At 39.4% G+C, this 20,522-nt stretch overlaps 3 protein-coding genes across 3 annotated transcripts; 1 reads left to right on the forward strand and 2 right to left on the reverse strand.

Moving 5' to 3' along the window:
• Positions 1-208: 208 nt before the first annotated feature.
• LOC134219234 (dual specificity mitogen-activated protein kinase kinase dSOR1) lies at positions 209-19,274 on the forward strand. Its single transcript, XM_062697940.1, has 4 exons — positions 209-461; positions 531-1,331; positions 18,042-18,374; positions 18,446-19,274. Exons 2-4 carry the CDS (start codon positions 564-566, stop codon positions 18,557-18,559), a joined length of 1,215 nt encoding a protein of 404 aa, XP_062553924.1. The 5' UTR covers positions 209-461; positions 531-563; the 3' UTR covers positions 18,560-19,274.
• LOC134226705 (uncharacterized) lies at positions 1,905-3,108 on the reverse strand. The gene is made up of 2 exons (XM_062707658.1): positions 2,980-3,108; positions 1,905-2,907 (listed from the first exon to the last, which is right to left on the reverse strand). The coding sequence occupies exons 1-2, from the start codon at positions 3,000-3,002 to the stop codon at positions 1,935-1,937; spliced, it is 996 nt and encodes a 331-aa protein (XP_062563642.1). The 5' UTR covers positions 3,003-3,108; the 3' UTR covers positions 1,905-1,934.
• Positions 3,404-13,221, reverse strand: LOC134227723 (uncharacterized). Its single transcript, XM_062709377.1, has 2 exons — positions 12,745-13,221; positions 3,404-4,394 (listed from the first exon to the last, which is right to left on the reverse strand). Exons 1-2 carry the CDS (start codon positions 13,219-13,221, stop codon positions 3,417-3,419), a joined length of 1,455 nt encoding a protein of 484 aa, XP_062565361.1. The 3' UTR covers positions 3,404-3,416.
• Positions 19,275-20,522: the final 1,248 nt, after the last annotated feature.

Below are 20,522 nucleotides of genomic sequence, written 5' to 3' on the forward strand. Positions count from 1 at the left end.
ACTCAATTTTGGGTACTTTTTTTCTTCCGTGTGCAGAGCGTGCACATTTTCCCTTGCATTTTCCCGCACTCTCGTAACAGTCTGCTACATTTTTCCCGCCGTGCAGACTGTTACGAGAGTTACGTTTAGCCAGATTCATTTGTTATGAAAAATCGGAAAAATCGCAAAGAAAAATGTCAAAATGAATAAAAAAAAATCCAATAAGAATTTTGCACCATATCGACGCAGTGTGTTGAATTTTATCGAGACAAGTGGAAAAAGTATTTTTCTCCTCCAGACAGATTTTCTAATCTTTATTGTACAAATTAAAGTAAATTCCAGCAAAGTAGTAGTTTGCAGACAGGAGTTATTATTATCTAAAGTGCAGATCGACTAGTAATAGCGTCAGTCAATTATCAGTGAGCGTCTTATTTCCGTTTATCATTGAATACTCGGGGCATCCTTCTCAACCTGAACTAAAAGTGAGTAGCTAATTAGGATACAAAAGTCATTTGAAGATAGCAAATATAAATCAAACATACGCATTTCAGTTTCTTTGACGGTTACCGCACTCGTTGTTTGCAATGAGTAAAATGACCAAGAACAAACTTAATCTAACGTTGCCCCCGGGCTCGGTAGACGTCACGGTTAGTCAACAAACTACTCCAACGCCCTCGTTCAAGACGCCCTCCGGTACGGAGTATGTCATCGGGAAGCACAACCTGTTGGGCAAACCCAAGAACAGCATCGATGCGCTAACGGAAACGCTGGAAGAGCTGGAAATCGACGAGAATGCTCGGAAGCGGATAAAGGTGTTCCTGAGCCAGAAGGAGAAGATCGGTGAGCTGAGCGATGAGGATCTGGAGAAGTTGGGCGAGCTGGGTTCCGGCAACGGCGGAGTGGTTATGAAGGTACGACACATTCCGACGGAGTTGATAATGGCCCGTAAGCTGATTCACCTGGAGGTGAAACCGGCCATCAAGAAGCAGATCATCCGGGAGCTGAAGGTGCTGCATGACTGCAATTTCCCGCACATTGTCGGATTTTACGGGGCATTCTACAGCGACGGGGAGATTAGCATTTGCATGGAGTACATGGATGGCGGTTCGTTGGATTTGATCCTGAAACGGGCGGGTCGCATTCCGGAGCCGATACTGGCGAAAATAACGTGCGCCGTGCTGAAGGGGTTGAGTTATCTGAGGGATAAGCACGCCATCATGCACCGGGACGTGAAGCCGAGCAACATTTTGGTGAACAGCAGCGGCGAGATTAAGATCTGTGATTTTGGCGTGTCCGGGCAGCTGATCGACTCGATGGCAAATTCGTTCGTCGGAACCAGGAGTTATATGTCGGTGAGTAGATTTTGAATGGTTTCATGGGAAGGGTTTGGTTTTCAGCTGCAGTCTGTCCCAGGGTTTGCTGAAATCGCTTTCAATAGATAACGAACAACGATGAAAGAGAATCAAAAACCTTTTCGAATCATAATAAGTCATGAAGACAAGTTTTTTACATTTGTATAATACAAGTGCGAAATAATAGAATCGGATGGGCAGGCTTCACCGAGAAGACATGAACTCCTAAATCATTGACTGCATCCACGTCCTCCTCCTATCAGCCAGTAGCTTCTACGTAAGTAGACGTCCAATATGCCAACTGCTAGGCTAAGAATGCTGTGGATGGCAATTCTAACTTTTTTTGCGAGTAATTGGAGCACTTTGGTCCACACCTCTACTAAGGCACATCGAGATACTTCCAGCCAAATCGAGGTCATTTTATTGCAACTATTTCATACTTGTTGAGCAGTATCAAACTGGAAATATATTTTCTGTCCTGCCTGAGATTATGATTTTTTGGACAAAACTAAATTAACAATTCTTATATAAAAAAGGAGGAAGTCATCGTAAAAAAGGAAGTCAAACACCACGTCCGGTTAGTATGAAACTGGAAGTTTTTTTTTATTTGTTCATGTGCCTGAATACTATTACAATGATGTACAAAAAGAGTACTGCTATCACGATGACCATGGCCGTGAGCGCTACTGACTGACCGATGGAAATCTGCGCTTGCTCGCGGACACAATTCCCAAAATTGTCCTCATATTCGTTCTCCCCGTCGCACATCCTCCACCAGCGGTTGAAGTCAACGGAACTTATATTGTTTGCCGCCAGTTCGGCCATAATATTCTCCATTCTGACTTTGCCCATTAGTGTATTGTCCAAATAAGCTTCCTTCAGGTTTGGCGCAGCCCGTAGTAGAGCAGTCACGTTAATTGTAGTAAGTGCATTGTTTTGAAGGTTCAAATAGTTTAACGATTGCAAATGAACATTAGAAAAGTCGGCCGACTCAACATTGCAATAACCACAATCAAAGTGGATTAGGTTGCCTGGAAGAGCATCCCAAGGAATCGCTTTCAAGTAGGTATACGTCAGATATAAATATTTGAGTTTCGTCAGCCGAATAAACACCGAGCTTGGAAGGTTTTTCAAAAAATTATGCTCCAGGTGCAGCATTTCCAGGTTTACGAGATCGCTGACAAAATCGATGTTATCCAATCTGTTGAACTTCAAGTCTAGATATGTGATCTGATAGTCCTCTCCACTAGACACATTCACTGTAGCAATGCGATTTTCGGCAAAATTTCCCAGCATCAATTTGGGAGGCAATATCAACTTGTTCATGGCAGTGTGCGTCATCTCAACGCTTGATGGCCAGTGCATGGCTTCGTAGAGATCTTGATCGAACGTGGTCACGTTGGAGGTGATTTTCTTGAAGGAACGAGGCGGTTTGATTCGATAATGCTGATAGCCAGCAGGAAAAGTTATACGATCGCCAGGAGTGTAGGACATGTATTCGATTATGCACATGGATGTTACTGGATATGGGGAACATTCGTATTGAATGCCAATGGTAATTGCAATCAGCGAAAACCTGACATGGAATTGATTACACATTTAATGTTGAGGGACAGTTTACTTGATCATCTTAACGAAGTATACTAACCAAGTCAAAGCTCGCAGCATCATGGATCTGCTACGTTCAGCAAGGCGCCTCAAAAGCTACTAAGTACGTTGAGACTAACTTATGAGTGTTGGTTGATAAGGGTGAAAGCCAGTGATAGTGGAAACTGAATGGCTTGCAATGCTAGTATGTATGTTTAAATAATCAATGTTGACGTTGCTAACGTTGGGATTGCTTACCGGGGAATCTCGTTGTGACTCATTAAATTAGGAGGAAACATCGATTAATTGTGAATAAATTTTATATAATTTTTAGCACTTATGAGATCGTAGGCTTATGGTGAGCGAGCCTCACTAATCAGTAATAATGTTTCCTCATATTAGTAAACCAATAAAAAATATCAACAGAACACCGCACTGCCGATTCAGTTTTAAAATTGATAAGGCTCTTACTAGTTATCATCTCCCTAAGCACAATAATCATCGATGCATTTGCTTGAACACCACAACCGTAATATACATAAACAGCCCCGCCGTGAGAACGACTACGGTTGACAGCAGTAGAGCTTTACCGGTGCTGATTGACGGATTTTCTTCATCTTGAAAGCATTTTTTGTCACTAATCGGACACGTATCATGCCGAAAAGGATCAACATAGCTGATGTTGTTTAATTCCAGCTCGGCATGAATCTCCAGCATGCGGGTTATATGAATTTCGACATTTTCTAGATGGACTTCCTTGAGGTTAGGGGCTGCTCGAAGTAACTCCGTCACGTTGATCTCCGACAACTCGTTGTGCTGAAGGTTCAGATATTCCAAAGAAGGCAGACTAATGTTGATGAATACGACGGATCTTATTTCTCCGGAATAACAATCCAAATGAATCAAACTGGGGGCCAGATCATTCCAAGGAATCGTTTCGATGAAGTTGAATTGAAGATATAGATATTTAAGTTTCTTTAACGGAGTTATCGCGGATCTGGGAATGCTTTCAATGTAGTTTCGTCCCAAATGCAGAACTTCCAAATTCACCAAGCTACTCAAGAAGTCTATGTCCTTCAAGTTGTTTATCTCAAGATCCAGATAAGCGATTTGATAATTTCTTCCATGTGATACATTTATTGATGCGAGTCCGTTTTCGGCGAAATCACCCAGCAGCAATCCCGAAGGCAATGTCAGTCTATTCAGCCCAATGTTTCTCATCTCGATACTGGATGGTCGATGCATGGCCTCATAGAGCTCCTCATCGAATGTGGCCACATAGGAGGATGCGTCTTTCTTTATGGAACGAGGCGAACTAAACTGGTAGTGCTGGAATCCAGTGGGAAAAGAGATCTGATCACCAGGATGGTAGGATATGAAATCGATTTTGCACACGGAAGTGCCTGGATACGGTAGGCACTCGTAGTGGACTGCACGTGCTGTGAGTAATAATATTGGAAACCTAGTTCGGTATTGTAAAACGGTATTTGGTTAATAAAATATTTGCAGAAAGTTCGTAAGCTACTTGCCACAATAATGAACTAATAAGAAGCATCTTGTTCCTGATCCGTCTAGAAAGGCTGCTCGTACTCGAATGAATGAAACGAGTATTTCGTGTGACCGGTGATGCAGGAGTAATGCAGAGAAGATACCCGACCAAAAATTTATTGTTAATGATAGTTCGAGCAAAAACTTAAGATACAATAATATCATAGTTTTGAAAATCATCATTTTGCAATTGACAAATTAACTCAATGTGTTTTATTTTTATTGACATACATTTAAGTTGTAAAATTACATTTATTTTGCATGTAAATTTTTAAGAGTCTTTTAAAAACTAAAAAAAAGAGACTTTTAAAAACTAAAAGTGTTCTGGGTATTTGTCATTCGCATTTTAAGTGTGTCATATTCTTCTGATTGCTTAAATTTTATCGAAAATAGTTTGTTTGAGTCTTCTGTTTTATGTGAAAAGTGGAGTACAACTAGTTTTCAATACTAGTTTACTTGTATTTGCGGTTCAATTTCGGAACATTTTATTGCCACCATCGTGACTGTTAGCGAGATTGTTTATCGTCTCGGGAGTTACGAAAGTATCAAAAGCGAAATGGAGAAGAAACAATGCGGTACCTGTGGACTGGATATCAATGATCTGGAACCAGTGCGTTGCGGATTCTGTGAGGCTTTCTTCCACATCAGTCAGCAGTGCTGTGGCTTGAACCTACGTGCATGTAAAGATATTTTTGCACAGGGAAAAGTGTTATTCATCTGCCCTCCGTGTAGAAACATGCTGACGGGAAGAAGCATCCGCGCTTATGTTGCTAGTTTGGGTGTTGCGGAACTGACCGACACTGATTGTCTTGCTTCACAACTGCAACAATAGTCAGGCATGGTTGAAGTGTTGATTTTAACTTAACAGTTGGCAACATTTCTACTATACAACCCCGGAAACCTGTTCCCACTGCATCTCCTCCGTTTCTATTTATTTTATTTTTATTTTTATTTTTCTCAATACGTATTCTAGGTTTCTTGCACTGAGATACGGATTACCTTACAACAGTTTCATTGGGCATTGAACAAGTTTTGTACAATAAGGACAACAAGAAAAATTAACGAATAAGGAAAAAAATACAAAACAACCTTAGGAATTACTTATTAGGAGGAAAATAGAGAAGAAAAAACTTAATACTATATCACAGTGTTCACGCGGCCAATTCTTGCAGTAGAGGGTTTGCAGATGAGAAGCAGCTCGTGCGAAATTCTTCTATCATTTCGATTTCTGCAAGTTGGTGGACTTCCTCTGTTGGGTGAAAAGGTTCCAGGTTCAGCATCATCTTGAGAAGCCGGTTTTGCTTCACTTGGATTTTCTCTCGATGGGTACGAGCTCAATCATACCACGCAGGAAATCCATACGTGATCATAGGCCGAAAAACCAGTTTTGTACAGCAATATTTTAGCCACCGGATCCAATCGTGAACGGCGACACACGACCGGGTATAGTATTCTGGTTAGCTTATCGCACTTTTTGACGCATACCGAAACATGTTTCCGAAGCTTAGCTTCTGATCCAATGTTACTCCAAGATATCTCACATTTGGTGACCAGGGAATGTCAAGGCCCATACAGCTGACCTGTTTGTGTGGCAAGTTTCTAGCACTTCTGCGGGTGAAGATGATTGCCTGTGTTTTAAGCGGATTAACTTTCATCTTCCATTTCTGATGGTACTGTTGAATTCTTTCTTGCGCTCGTTAGAGCTTGTCCACGACTACCTTAGCATCACGATGGGAGGAAAGAAACCCGGTATCATCAGCAAAAGAGTAGTACTGGACACCGTTAATTCTGGTAAGATCGGCAGTGAAGATATTGTACAGCGTTGGGCTCAATACCGAACCGTGGGGAACCCCGTAGGGGACATTCAAGGGGTCAGAGAAGCAACCGTTCACTCTGATTTAAAATGTTTGATTTCTCAAGAAGCTACTCGCACCAGTTTCAAAATGTATTTTGGAAAGTTATCCACTGGCAGCGTCGACGGTTTCTTAGCTGTATTAAGAGTTTTGTTTCTTATGGAACACTGGCCACTTCGTATGTTCGAGGTGTAACTTCCGATTCGGCTTCGATTAAAACGGCATTGAAGTGGTCGATGGCTGCATCAATCTCAGCTTCGTCATGGATGTCTGCTACCAACGGATCGGTTAAGTTTAACATGTCGTTCATTACCCTTTGGAAAGCAACCCAGTTTGCGCGGGTGTAACATCGCATGTTGGTCTCGATATGCTAGCAGGCTTGATTTCGAACGTTACTGGAAGGTGATCTGAAGACAGTTCGTTCAAGGACACGGGTTTTGTCATGTCGATCAAATTGTTTGACAACACAAGATCGAGTGTTGATGGGTGACTCCGACCAGACGGAACGAATGTAGAAGTATCAGGGAAGTTTATATGAAAGCCCATACGATTTGTTTCCTGGCATAGAATGTTGCCAGCTTTATTGTTATTTGCACAGTTACAATGGCGATGTCTAGCGTTGAAGTCTCCAACCAAAAGTAAGATTCAGTGCGATCGGACAGGGAACGGATAGCGAATAGTGACCAGTCAGAGCAGCGCCGGCTTCCAGGAAAATATGCAGCAACAATGTGTATTTGACTATTTGTTGTAGGAATAGAGATGCCAGTGGCTTCAATTACTTTTGTGGATAGGTTGAGTTGGTAGTATCTTAAGCCCTTTCGGACAGCGATTAAAACACCTCCTCCTCTTGCGATGTCATCACTGGTGGGGCGATCGAATCGGATGCAGTGGAACTTTGGATGCAGAAAAGACATATTGGGACGCAGCCAGGATTCGGTGACGATTGCTATATCAATATTATTCCGCTCAGCGAAATCGAAGAACTCCACTTGTTTACTGAGAATGGATCTTCCATTCCAATTCATCAAGCGTAGAGTGGGAGTGCTAGACATTATAGACATGTTTCATTATAAGCTCTGAGAGAGCTAGAAATTGTTCCATTTTTGTGCGGCAACCCTCCAGTCGTTGGAATAGATCTTTGGCTAGGCACATAAACTCGGCGACGCTGAATAGATTTGGGTTGTCCCCCGTATTATTTATCTCTGTGTTTGTGTTTCGAAGAACATCAGAATAGGAGTTGGCATGAACAGTGGTTGGTTTTGCTCTTGGATTTTGCGCAGTAGCTCTGGAAAAAGTGGCACCCAATTGTCCGTTCTGCAAAGGCGAACGAAAAGTTGATGTGAGTGGTTTTTTGGTAGCACGATTACGAATGTCTTCAACTCCTTTGAGGTAATTTTTATCTCCTCTGTTTGCTTTGCCAAATGAAACAACAACACCAGTTTGGTCGAGAATGAACGCAAAGCGCCGTCGTGGTGATTTTGATCAGCCTATTCGACCAACTGCGAACAAAGGCACGAAAGCAATAAATTTTGAGGATCTTTCCGTTTCGTCAATAATACCAGCCGCCCCGACACCAACATTCTGGCTCTATCTTTCTGGATTTCATCCCATGATCAGCGACAAAGATGTGGAGAAAATCGTATCACGCTGTTTGGACACAAATGAACCAATGAATGTTATTCGCCTCGTGCCTAAGGGCAAAGATGTTTCTAACATGACATTTGTGTCATTCAAAGTTGGTGTCAACCCAGTTCTGAAACCGCAAGCCCTCAATTCTGAAAATTGGCCTGATGGCTTGTTGTTCAGGGAATTCGTTGATCAGCCAAAAAACATGTCAAGACGCGTGTACACGACACGAGAAAATCCTCTCTCAACCCCTCAAGACCCTGCAATGATGATCTAATGCGATGTTTTGTGGACGGTGGGAACCCTCGGGTTCCTACCAGAGGCGAGTATTTTTTCAATTTTGAACCATCTCATACACTTACTGATTGTACGTTACGATCGTGTGGAGGGTGCTGTTTGGATATATTACCAAAATGTTCGTGGCTTGAGAACGAAGATAGACGACATGCTTATGGCAGTTACCGATTGCAATTTCGACGTGATCATTATGACCGAAACTGGACTGGACGACTACATTACCTCGCAACAGCTATTCGGAACCAGCTATAATGTTTTTCGATGTGATCGAAGCCCTATTAACAGCAGCAAATCTCGCTTTGGTGGAGTACTAATTGCAGTAGCACAGCGATATGTTAGCAATGCTGTCCATATCGTCAGTGGTAAAAGACTGGAGCAAATATGTGTATCCGCGACGATCGGAAAGAGAAAGTTCCTGATGTGCGCAATCTATATTCCTCCGGACAAGAGTCACGATTTGAGCGTAATAAATGACCATGTTTCATCGATTGACGAGCTTTGCCGTAAACGTTCCTCTGACGACGCACTTCTAGTTTGTGGTGATTACAATCAACCGCGCATGGTGTGGCAATCTGCAAATGACAATGTCATCAACTGTGATGGATCTGGATTACCGCCGTCCAGCAGCAGTCTTTTGGATGGTATGGATTTTTTGTGTCTCGGACAAAGGAATCTAGTGCGCAACCAGCTCAATCGCATTCTTGATTTGGTTTTTTGTCTGCCTGAGTTTATGGCTGTTGTTGAAAGCTGCTCCGCCCCGCTGCTACCTGTTGATTCTCATCATCCACCGCTGGAAATATCTTTACCGTCACACGTGTCGGGTGACCAAACAACTGAACAACAATTGGAGCAACCTTTGGATTACCGTAGGATTGATTTTGTAGTAGTCCAAAATACTTGCGGACAGTTGATTTGGGTATTGTTTCCGATTTGCACGACGTCAATGACATGGCAGAACAATTTTGTTCAACTCTGAACGTTTGGCTTCTTTCTTATGTTCCCCGCATTCGACCATCACCTTCACCTGCCTGGAGCACACGTCGTTTACGTAGTTTGAAAAGGGCGCGCAATGCGTGTCAAAGGAAGCTACGTAGTCATCGCTCAACGACCAACAAACGAAATTTCCAACATGCTAGCAATGCGTATCGAGTTTTAAATTCTACTCTCTTCTTCTTCTTCTTCTTCTTCTCTGTTGCCGTCAGTCCGATGACAGCAGTGTAAGGGCGTAGTTACCAAGACTATATTGCCCTGTTGCTTTCCTCATTTCGTTTATGGTGTCACGTACGTAGATCGTGTTTCGGTCGAGGTTTTGACCATATTTCAGACTCTCTCTAATCCCTTAATAACAGTGATATATTTCAATACTTTTATTTTTATCGATTGCGCGTTAACTATAGTTCAACTTTTATGTGTTTTAGGAAACTAGTTACTTCTATGAATAAATCAAGATTTTTTGTCTTGAACAAGTCAATTAATTTATGATATTTGCAATCAAATGAATATTGGGCTCTGATTCGACCGTACTTCAGGCAATGCAGTATAACGTGGTCACTGGTGTCGGGTTCGTCACAAAGGTCACAGTTCTCATCTTGAATTATTTTCATTTTAGCTTTCCAATAGTTCGACAGATTATGTCCTGATATTAGTCTATTTAGCAGTCTTGTTTGTTCGTTCGATAATTGTTTGTTAAAAACCATGCCTCCGCCTGAATTTCATTTTGGAATTCGAAAAATACTTTCCTTTTCAAGTGCATATTCCTTATACCAGTTATTACTATTTGTGATAAGAATATTTTAAATTTCCAATCAGCATCTTTGAGCAATATTTGATTGGACTTGGTCTTAGTATCTGTTAGACTATGTTTAGCTAATGTATCAGCGGTTTCATTTCCTGAAATTTGCACATGACTGGGGATCCATTGAAGAGTAGTTTTCCAATGAATAGCCCTTTTTATTATTTCAACGACTATCTGGGGTGCTGATAGTAAATTTAAAGCTTCTTGTAATATCTGACACGCGGTTCTAGAATCAGTATAAATAACAGCAAAATGAATCTCTTGTTCTTCTATAATGTTAAGTGCTTCGCTAATTGCAATTAACTCAGCAGTTGCTATACTAGTTTCAGTTTGCAATTTATAAAAATGTTTTGATTTAGTATGTTCTACGTAAATTCCGATTCCACAACTTGCCTGATCTTTAGATGCATCAGTAAATACTCGAGGCCTATTTCTAAATTTACCATTCATGACACATAGTGCTGCCTGCTTCAAATGCACGGGGTTTGTATTTCGTTTGGATGAACAAATATTGTCTAATGTGGGGTAAATCTCTAACAACCTGTCCTGAATCTTAATGTTAATGGGTATACATGGTGATATCAATTCAAAAATGTGTCTGTACTTAGTAAATATATTTTCTATATACGTCAATTTTTCAATATCAACATCCGTGGGTAGAGAATTAAATTGCTTCATTATTATACTATTTTGATGAACTATTCTAGCTACTTCTTTAGATGCAACAAACTCATGTCTTAGTGGTATAGGTTGTTGTGCACTAATAGCCATTAAAGTATTTAATGGCGTTGTTTTAGTACACCCTGTTATTTTCCTCAAGCATGTATTATTAACTGTTTCTAAAATTTTTTTGTTTATTTTTTTACTATTGTTAAAGACGGATGCTCCGTATTCTATAATGCTTCTAAAAATTGACTTGTAAATAGTGATCATAGTTTGTGGTTGAGCACCAAATTTCATGTTGTTCAAAATTTTTATCATATTTAGTCGATCATTAACTTTTGTCTTGGTATTTTTTATGTGAACTCCAAAGCTCAAATATTTATCCAAAGTTAAACCTAAGTACGTGTGTATTCTTACATTTTCTATATTTATATTGTCAATAGTAATGTTAATTAGATTATTAGAATTTTGGAATAAAATTAATTTAGTTTTTTCAGGATTAATTTTAAAGTTCAGCTCGCTCATTTTTAAGCAAAAATTATCAACAACTGTTTGCATTCTACTATTTAAGTTTTCTATGTTCCTAGCCCTTACTATGATACCAAAATCATCCGCAAATTGAACTAGTACAACTTCTGTGTCTTCATTATTGTGCAGATTGGATGTGTAAATATTAAATAAAGTTGGGGAGAGGACGTCACCCTGGGGTAAACCATTGCTTACGAATTTCTCAATCTTCCCACTTTTCGTATTGAATATTATTTTTCTGTTTTTGAGGAATTGGGAAACCCACGAACTAAGCTCTCCCGGAAAATAATAGTTTTGCATGATATTGATAAGCTTGTCTGTGATTACAGCATTGAATGCATTTGATAAGTCTAGAAATATACAAGCTGTTACGAAATTCTGCCTCTTATTTTGTTTGACTGTATTTACTAAAAAATTGTACAAGTTATAGTAGATGAATTTTGCGAAAACCAAATGAAGTTTCAGGTATTATTTTGTTTTGGAAAATGTGACTTTGGATTTTCTCTAATACGGCACTATTAGTAATTTTGGTCAAAGTGGGAACTAAGGATATTGGGCGTTTACCATCTATTGTGCTTTGGTTTTTACCTGGTTTGGGAATAGCTACTATTGTTATTGTTTTAAGTGACATGGGTAAATAACAATCTTTCCAAATTTCATTTAAAAGTTTCACTATATTGATTTTTGTTTCATTTTAAAACTTTTGAGTAATTCGTAAGAAATTTTATTTTCCCAGGGCTTGACTTTTCTTATTATTTAAAATTTCATTAAACTTTTCTAAGCTTAAAATGTTATAATTTATTGTAAATTGATCGTCTGTTAAATTTAATGGGTCGTTATGGCCAAAATGCTTATTTAAAAATGTTTTTGCCATGTCCTCGTTTTCAAAAAGAATGTTATTAGTTGGAGCTTTTTTGCTTTTCCGCTTAATCTGTTTATTTTGTGCCACAATTTTGACGAGCTCATTTGGGGTTAATTTCCTCAACAAATTTTTGAAGTTTTCTGTTTTGACTCTTTTTTCAGTTTATTGAAAACAGCCTGTTTCTTTTAAATCAATCAAATTCTCCACACTAGATGTTCTGTTAAAAATTGATCGTGCCTGATTTTTTTCGAGCCAAGCGTTTTCAACATCTATTGACCACCAGTATTTTGGGGTAAACTTATTTATTTTTCTATTTTCTTCGAAAATGGCCAAAACTATTTTTTGCAATTCTTCTATTGAGTTAAACTCTTCTGGGGAGATTTGACCTACTTTCTGACTAATTTTTTTGTGGTTATAGTGGTATTTAAATACAACGCAGATAGGCTATGGTCAGAGGGTGCGTTGATATTACAAGATTACAAGATTACAAGATTTTTCACACCTTTTCCGTCCCTTGCAGTTGATTGCTTTGTGGTTGAACCTGTGGCAGTTTATGCAAAACTCCACTTTTCGAATGAATGGATTAATTTTGCACGATGATCCAAGCACTCTCACTTTTTCTGGTAGGGTTTTTGATCGAAATGTCACACTCACTCTGTTGCTTGGTTGCCTCAATCCATCCACGAAACGAGATAGTCGAAATACACTCATCACCGGAGCTGGACTTTCAATGTCGTTTAGGATTTCGTCTTCCGTGATGTCCGTTGGGATTCCTGCTAATACACCTGATATGCACACAAGATGCCGTGGGATGTACGCCTTGTATCCTGCTTCCAGTAGATTTTCATCGTCCACCATTGCATTTGCCGCTGTCATAAAGCTCATAAAAACGATCATTTCATTCCTGCCGAGATATTTCATCTCCGTCACGCTTCGTCGATATTTGCCCAGCTTCCTTAACCATGCTCCCATTGTGAACTTGTTAATTTTGTTTGTCTTGTCCGTCAATTCCACATAAACACGATACGGTCCATGGTCACTTTTCGTGTACAGATACTTCTGCTGCACCGTTGTTCCATTTCCATGTATTCCGTCGCTTGTCGTTGCGTGTTTGCCACCATTTTCCTCCATTTTGTTTTTCTTCTTTGTTCCCGGATCCCGGATCCGCCTCCTTCCGCCATCTTGAAACGCCGAAAAACCGCTGATCACACTTTTGATTTCACTCTTCTCTATATATTCTTCTGATTAATTCACTAGGCCTTTTATTCGTATTTACTAGCTAGGTTTTATTAAACGACCAAAAAACTTCCAAACTATTTTTATCACCACTCTTAAACTCGCACCAAAAGATTTTTGCAACCTCTCGTTACAACGTTCTCGAACGGAATGAATTCTACTCTCTATAAGTCGTATGTTTTACGTGTCCAAACGAATCTGAAGAATAATCCTCGCGGGTTTTGGCGCTTCATTAATTCTAAAAGGAAGAGTACAGTGATTCCTTCCAATGTGCATTTGAATGAGTCTACAGCAACGTCTGCTGTCGAATCAAGCCAGTTGTTTGCCAATCACTTTGAATCCTTATTCTCGACTAATCCCGCCTCAAGGAGTGAAATCGAAGATGCCGTTCGTGATGTTCCAACAAAATGCGTAGAGCCAAAAATGGTTACGTTTGCTGCAAAAAAATTGAAACGGTCTTTTGCACCTGGTCCTGATGGTTTGCCAGCAGCAGTAATTGTTAGATGTATTGACGCTTTAGCAGTTCCATTATGTAGTATTTTCAATCGCTCACTTCAGCAAGCAGAATTTCCTTGGATCTGGAAACAATCGTTTGTTACTCCTGTTTTCAAGCGTGGTGATAAAAACAACGTCGCGAACTACCGAGCAATTACGAGCCTTTCGGCTGTCTCAAAATTGTTTGAGATTATTATTTGTGGAGTTGTTCTTGATGCAACGAAAAATTACATATCGATTGATCAACATGGTTTCATGCCTGGGAGATCGGTTACAACGAACTTGCTGAGCTTTACGTCGAAGTGCATAACGAATATGGAAGAGAAAGCACAAGTTGATGTTATTTACACCGACCTAAAGGCAGCTTTCGACAAAATTGACCATGGAATTCTATTGCATAAGCTAGCTCGCCTTGGATTTTCCACGCAACTCTTGTCTTGGCTGGAATCGTACCTAACCGATCGTGAGCTTCGTGCTGCTCATGATCGTGTGAGATCGTGATCTGCTGTATTTTTGAATAAGTCTGGTGTCCCGCAAGGAAGCAATCTCGTTGCTATTCATACTATATTTCAACGATGTTGCTTTAATCATGGATGAAGGTTTCAAGGTAGTTTACGCAGATGATTTGAAGATGTATATTGTGGTGCGCACGGAAGAGGATTTCTAACTTCACAACGATCGATAACCACAGACAAACAGACATAACACATTGAACATTCACTCATCAAATTCATCGTCGTTCAAACACTAACGACATCTGTTGATTTCAGTTAGTTGGGCAAATCACGAACCAGATGGCGGTAGTGAGCAAACGTCAAACTAGAGCAAATCCTATGAGAGCGCCGCGAGTGATCGATTGGCCAACTAATGATTATTTGAATTGACCAGTAAATCAGTGAACGATGGAAATTTGACAAGTGTTATGTCTGTTTGTCTGTGCGATAACCTTATTCACTGAGTGGTGTAAGAGGAATAAACTGACGATAAGCGTTGAAAAATTTTACCGCACCATTTTGCCAGTACTGTTTGATTATCATATTGATGGTAATGTTCTTTCAAGAGTTACCAATGTCATGGACCTTGGTGTTCGGTTGGACTCGAAATTAGCATTTGATCTGCATCGATCAGCAATAATATCGAAAGCGAATAGACAGTTAGGTTTCATTTCGAAAGTCGCAAATGATTTTACAGATCCATACTGCTGGAAGTCTTTATACTCTGCACTTGTACGTCCAATTTTGGAAAATGTTTCTGTTGTATGGCATCCATATCAAGCCACGTGGAGTTTGAGAATCGAACGCGTACAGAAGAGATTCATACATTTGGCGCTAAAAAGCTTGCCTTGGAGAGACTCTGATAATCTGCCGCCGTACCCCGATAGATGTCGTTTGCTGGGATTGGATACGCTGGATCAGCGGAGAAAAGTTCAAAAATCACAACTAGTAGCAAAATTGTTGAATGGTGAAATTGATGTACCTGAATTACTTTCCATGTTGAACTTCCGTGTACCCACTAGAACTCTTCGAAATTCAACATTGCTGCAGCCACGATTCCACAGAACAGTTTTTGGGAACAACGAGCCGATAGCAGCATGTATTCGCGCATTCACAGCTGTGAAAGAACTATTCGAGTTTAATGAACCAACCAGAAGTTTTGCAAATCGAATCAAAAGAAGAATGTAGTGTCCAAATATGTTTTACCCTTCTTACACCCTAAGAAGGGTATAAAGATCGCTTGAAAAACCGACTTTTTATCCGAGGCTCGGAGACCCAAGTCGTATATACCAATCAACTCAGCTCGACGAACTGAGCACATGTATGTGTGTGTGTGTGCGTGTGTGCGTGTGTGCGTATGTGTGTGCGTTACAAAAATCTCACATCAAGATCTCAGCCGTCCGTGGACCGATTTGCACGATTTTAACACTAAACGAAAGCTATGACTTTGTCATTGTAGGAGTTCATTTTTTTTTGCAATCGGACATTTGGTTCCAGAGATATGTGAGAAATACGAACATGAAGTGCATTTTCAGAAAACTAACAAAATAATGTCACATGAATATCTCAGCCGTCTGTAAACCAATTTGCATGATTTTATCTTTAAACGAAAGCTATGACTTTGCCATTGAACCCATTGTATTTTGTTTTTGCAATTAGACATTGGGTTCCGGAGATATCTCTGAAATACGAACATAAAGCATTAGACGTATCAACTTCACACATTGGTAAAATATGCCCCATCAAGATCTCAGTCGTCCTTGGACCAATTTGTGCGATTTTATCTTTAAACGAAAGCTATGTTTTTGTCATTGGACCCATTCATTTTTTTCTGCAATTGGAAATTCGGTTTCAGAGATATCTGTGAAATACGAATATGAGACATATTTTCAGACTACTAATGAAGAATTGTCACACCAATATCTCAGCCGTCTATGACCCGATTTGAACTCTTTTGGGCTTAAACAGAAGTTGTAATATTGCCATTTAAGGCGGCAAATCAAATCTGCAGTCTTTTTGTATTTTTAAAAAATTGTTAAATTTCCAGAAATATCCCTTTTTACCCTTCTTACACCCTAAGAAGGGTATAAAGATCGCTTGAAAAACCGACTTTTTATCCGAGGCTCGGAGACCCAAGTCGTATATACCAATCAACTCAGCTCGACGAACTGAGCACATGTATGTATGTGTGTGTATGTGCGTGTGTGCGTGTGTGCGTATGTGTGTGCGTTACAAAAATCTCACATCAAGATCTCAGCCGTCCGTGGACCGATTTGCACGATTTTAACACTAAACGAAAGCTATGACTTTGTCATTGAACCCATTGTATTTTGTTTTTGCAATTAGACATTGGGTTCCGGAGATATCTCTGAAATACGAACATAAAGCATTTGACGTATCAACTTCACACATTGGTAAAATATGCCCCATCAAAATCTCAGTCGTCCTTGGACCAATTTGTGCGATTTTATCTTTAAACGAAAGCTATGTTTTTGTCATTGGACCCATTCATTTTTTTCTGCAATTGGAAATTCGGTTTCAGAGATATCTGTGAAATACGAATATGAGACATATTTTCAGACTACTAATGAAGAATTGTCACACCAATATCTCAGCCGTCTATGACCCGATTTGAACTCTTTTGGGCTTAAACAGAAGTTGTAATATTGCCATTTAAGGCGGCAAATCAAATCTGCAGTCTTTTGTATTTTTAAAAATTGTTAAATTTCCAGAAATATCCTTTTACCCTTCTTACACCCTAAGAAGGGTATAAAGATCGCTTGAAAAACCGACTTTTTATCCGAGGCTCGGAGACCCAAGTCGTATATACCAATCAACTCAGCTCGACGAACTGAGCACATGTATGTATGTGTGTGTATGTGCGTGTGTGCGTGTGTGCGTATGTGTGTGCGTTACAAAAATCTCACATCAAGATCTCAGCCGTCCGTGGACCGATTTGCACGATTTTAACACTAAACGAAAGCTATGACTTTGTCATTGAACCCATTGTATTTTGTTTTTGCAATTAGACATTGGGTTCCGGAGATATCTCTGAAATACGAACATAAAGCATTAGACGTATCAACTTCACACATTGGTAAAATATGTCTCGTCAAGATCTCAGTCGTCCTTGGACCGATTTGTGCGATTTTATCTTTAAACGAAAGCTATGTTTTTGTCATTGGATCCATTAAGTTTTTTCTGCTATCGGATATTCGGTTTCAGAGATATCTGTGGAATACGAATATGAGACATATTTTCAGACTACTAATGAAGAATTGTCACACCAATATCTCAGCCGTCAATGACCCGATTTGAACTCTTTTGGGCTTAAACAGAAGCTGCAATATTGCCATTTAAAGCGGCAAATCAAATCTGCAGTCCTTTTGTATTTTTTAAAAATTGTTAAATTTCCAGAAATATCCCTTTTTTATTTTGAAATCTATAAAAGCATGATAATATCAGTTATTTTATATTCAATTGAAGGTCATATGCATAGAAATTGTAATATGCACTGGCCACACACAACCATTCAAAAGTGTAAGAAGGGTTGCGTTCACTGTAGGTGGATTAAGTCGGGTTTTTATTCAATAAAACTAATTTGTCAGATGGATTATTTTAAATACAAATACAAAATCAATTTCTACAGTTTGTAAAAGAATGAATTTCTATACTTTGTGTGAATTCAAGTTTCTAACCATCCCACCTTTGCTTCTAATTTTTTAGCCGGAGCGTTTACAGGGCACCCACTACTCGGTCCAGTCGGACATCTGGTCGCTTGGGTTATCTCTTGTTGAAATGGCCATCGGAATGTACCCGATCCCGCCACCGGATGCCAAAATGTTGGACTACATTTTCCAAGACAAGGGCGACGACAGCTCTCCGGGACAGAACATCATCGAACCGAAACCGATGGCCATCTTCGAGCTGCTGGACTACATTGTCAACGAACCACCCCCGAAGCTGGAGCATAACTCGTTCACCGATCGGTTTAAGGACTTCGTCGATCGGTGTCTGAAGAAGAACCCCGACGAGCGGGCCGATCTGAAAACGTTGATTGTAAGTTTGTTTGTTGGAACGATTATTTTGTGAAAGCTTTAACTTTTCTTTAATTTACATCATCAAAACAGAACCACGACTGGATTAAGAACATCGAACAAGAGGACGTGGACATAGCCGGCTGGGTGTGTAAGACGATGGATCTGCTGCCCTCTACACCGAAGCGCAATGCGTCGCCGAACTAAGTTCAGAGAAAGAAAGTCTTAATTATGCGCAACTTTTGTGGGTGGATGGCGCCGTATAAGTTGGATGTCCCAAAATGTTCCCTGAGTGCAATGCGGCATGCTTGCTCTGAGTTTTATTTTAAGTAATTCGTTTTAAATTGTATTTTAATTGTGTACAGTGTAACGTGTTTAATTTTTATTGATTTTGAGCATGTATATTTCTCAGTTTATGAGTTTTACATTACAGAGCGATGCATTAAATGCAATAAATAAAATGTATAATCAATATGATATAAAAATAACACTTTTACAAATAGATGTCAATATAGCCATTATAGTTGGGTCTTACAGCATATTCGGATGTTGAATAGAGATGCATGAAAGATAGGGGAAATCGATACGAAGCGTAAGGACAAGCATTCCCTATATTATTACTTAAACTCTGAACCTTGATCCAAGAGAAGCGACCCATGAAAGCATTGTATTGTACGTTTTAAGAGATTATTCGATATTGGAGATACATCCGCATACATCATTCGGCACTACTTCAACTAATTGCACGGTTGCGAAAAATGAGCCCATATTTATTGCTAGACAATAGATTAATAATCATAACTAAATTCTTCTACTGCGATGTGTAGCTGGCAATACTGATTGTCATACGTGAAACTCGATGCAGCATACATCCATTGACATACGTGCAGGACAAATGTATTAAAAGTATTTTAAATTCGAATTTATGCGTTTTGACAACTTATTGAAAGAACAAGTCATGTATTTATTGGGGTTGGGATTTTTTGGGGATAATGTTTCATATTGTCCTAGAACTTGGTAGGCATTTAAATAGATTAAGGGTTTGTCTTATTTCCGACTCAAACTGAAATTCAACTTAAAAATGACTTAAAAAATTATCAAATAGTTCTGCTCGCAGGGAAGATTCCTTCTGACATATATAGAATAATTTTTATAGATGTTTTAGGCTTTGTGCACAAAAACAGGGATTTTGAACCCCTCCCCCCTCGTGTAACAACAAGTAACGCGTGACCCGGCTTTAATCACGTAACGTTCACTGAGACTGTTGGCGATTGTTGAAACATTTGAATTAAAATTAAAATTCTTATCTGTTATTAGAACCCAATAAAAAAGCCAACATTAATATGACTCCATTATAACTCAGTTTATAACACTTTTTGAGCCCGAACAACACTCAAGAGAATTCAACTGATAATCGTAATCTCTCATTCATTGAATCGCTACCTAGCCGATCGTTCTGCGTCTAGCAGAAGTTAGATATGGACAAAAAAAAAGTCAAGTGAAGCGTCAAGTAAATGAATGAAATGAAGCGTCCGACAACAAAGTGGACTCCGACTTTTGCTTTGTGACTGGTAGCTTCATAGGTCGCCAGGAGTAGGCGACAGAGAGGAACGTGGTAAGGTAGAGGAAGGGGTCTTTCACGAAAGGCTGAAAAAGTAAAAATCTCACATAATGCTGAAATAACAAAAGGCTGAAAAATAGTGAGAAACCAATTTAAGTGGAAGAATTCACATTTGACGTTAATAGGGGCAAAAACTAAAATAATCCGCAACCTTCTTGCAACCTCTTTTTTTGAGTTTACACAGCTCAAAAATTTTTGAAGTAAAGTAGAAAGGAACAAGACTTATTGTAATTGGTTCTTGTATTTGGTTTTTGATTCTTGCTAAGATTACTTTCCTATTTTTTATTTTTTATTCTTTATTCTTCTCTCTCCTTCCTTCTCCCTTTTCCTTCTTTATTATCCCTTCTTTGTTCCTACTTCCTTCTCCATTTTTTCTTCCTTCTTTTTTATTCCATATTTTTCCCTTCTTTCTAATTCAACCCTTCCTGTTTCCTTCTTGCTTCTTCCTACCTTTTTTCTTAGTTCTTCCTCCATAGTTCATCCTTCTTAATTCCTCCTTCCTTGTTTCTTCTTCTGCCTTCCTTGTTCCTTTTTTCTTCTTCCTACTTT

This window comes from Armigeres subalbatus, chromosome 3 (assembly GCF_024139115.2).
Source record: "Armigeres subalbatus isolate Guangzhou_Male chromosome 3, GZ_Asu_2, whole genome shotgun sequence".
NCBI classification, from domain to species: domain Eukaryota; kingdom Metazoa; phylum Arthropoda; class Insecta; order Diptera; family Culicidae; genus Armigeres; species Armigeres subalbatus.

What these genes read in the sequence shown, in the direction of transcription:
- LOC134219234 (XM_062697940.1), top strand. Translation starts at nt 564, where the DNA reads ATGAGTAAAATGACCAAGAACAAACTTAATCTAACGTTGCCCCCGGGC. An exon ending in GAACCAGGAGTTATATGTCG is followed by an intron (nt 1,332 to 18,041) that starts GTGAGTAGATTT and finishes CTAATTTTTTAG; the next exon opens with CCGGAGCGTTTACAGGGCAC. An exon ending in CCGATCTGAAAACGTTGATT is followed by an intron (nt 18,375 to 18,445) that starts GTAAGTTTGTTT and finishes TCATCAAAACAG; the next exon opens with AACCACGACTGGATTAAGAA.
- LOC134226705 (XM_062707658.1), bottom strand. Translation starts at nt 3,002, where the DNA reads ATGATGCTGCGAGCTTTGACTTG. An exon ending in ATGCTGCGAGCTTTGACTTG is followed by an intron (nt 2,908 to 2,979) that starts GTTAGTATACTT and finishes ATTCCATGTCAG; the next exon opens with GTTTTCGCTGATTGCAATTA.
- LOC134227723 (XM_062709377.1), bottom strand. Translation starts at nt 13,221, where the DNA reads ATGGAGGAAAATGGTGGCAAACACGCAACGACAAGCGACGGAATACAT. An exon ending in TGAGGCAACCAAGCAACAGA is followed by an intron (nt 4,395 to 12,744) that starts GTGAGTGTGACA and finishes AATACCGTTTTA; the next exon opens with CAATACCGAACTAGGTTTCC.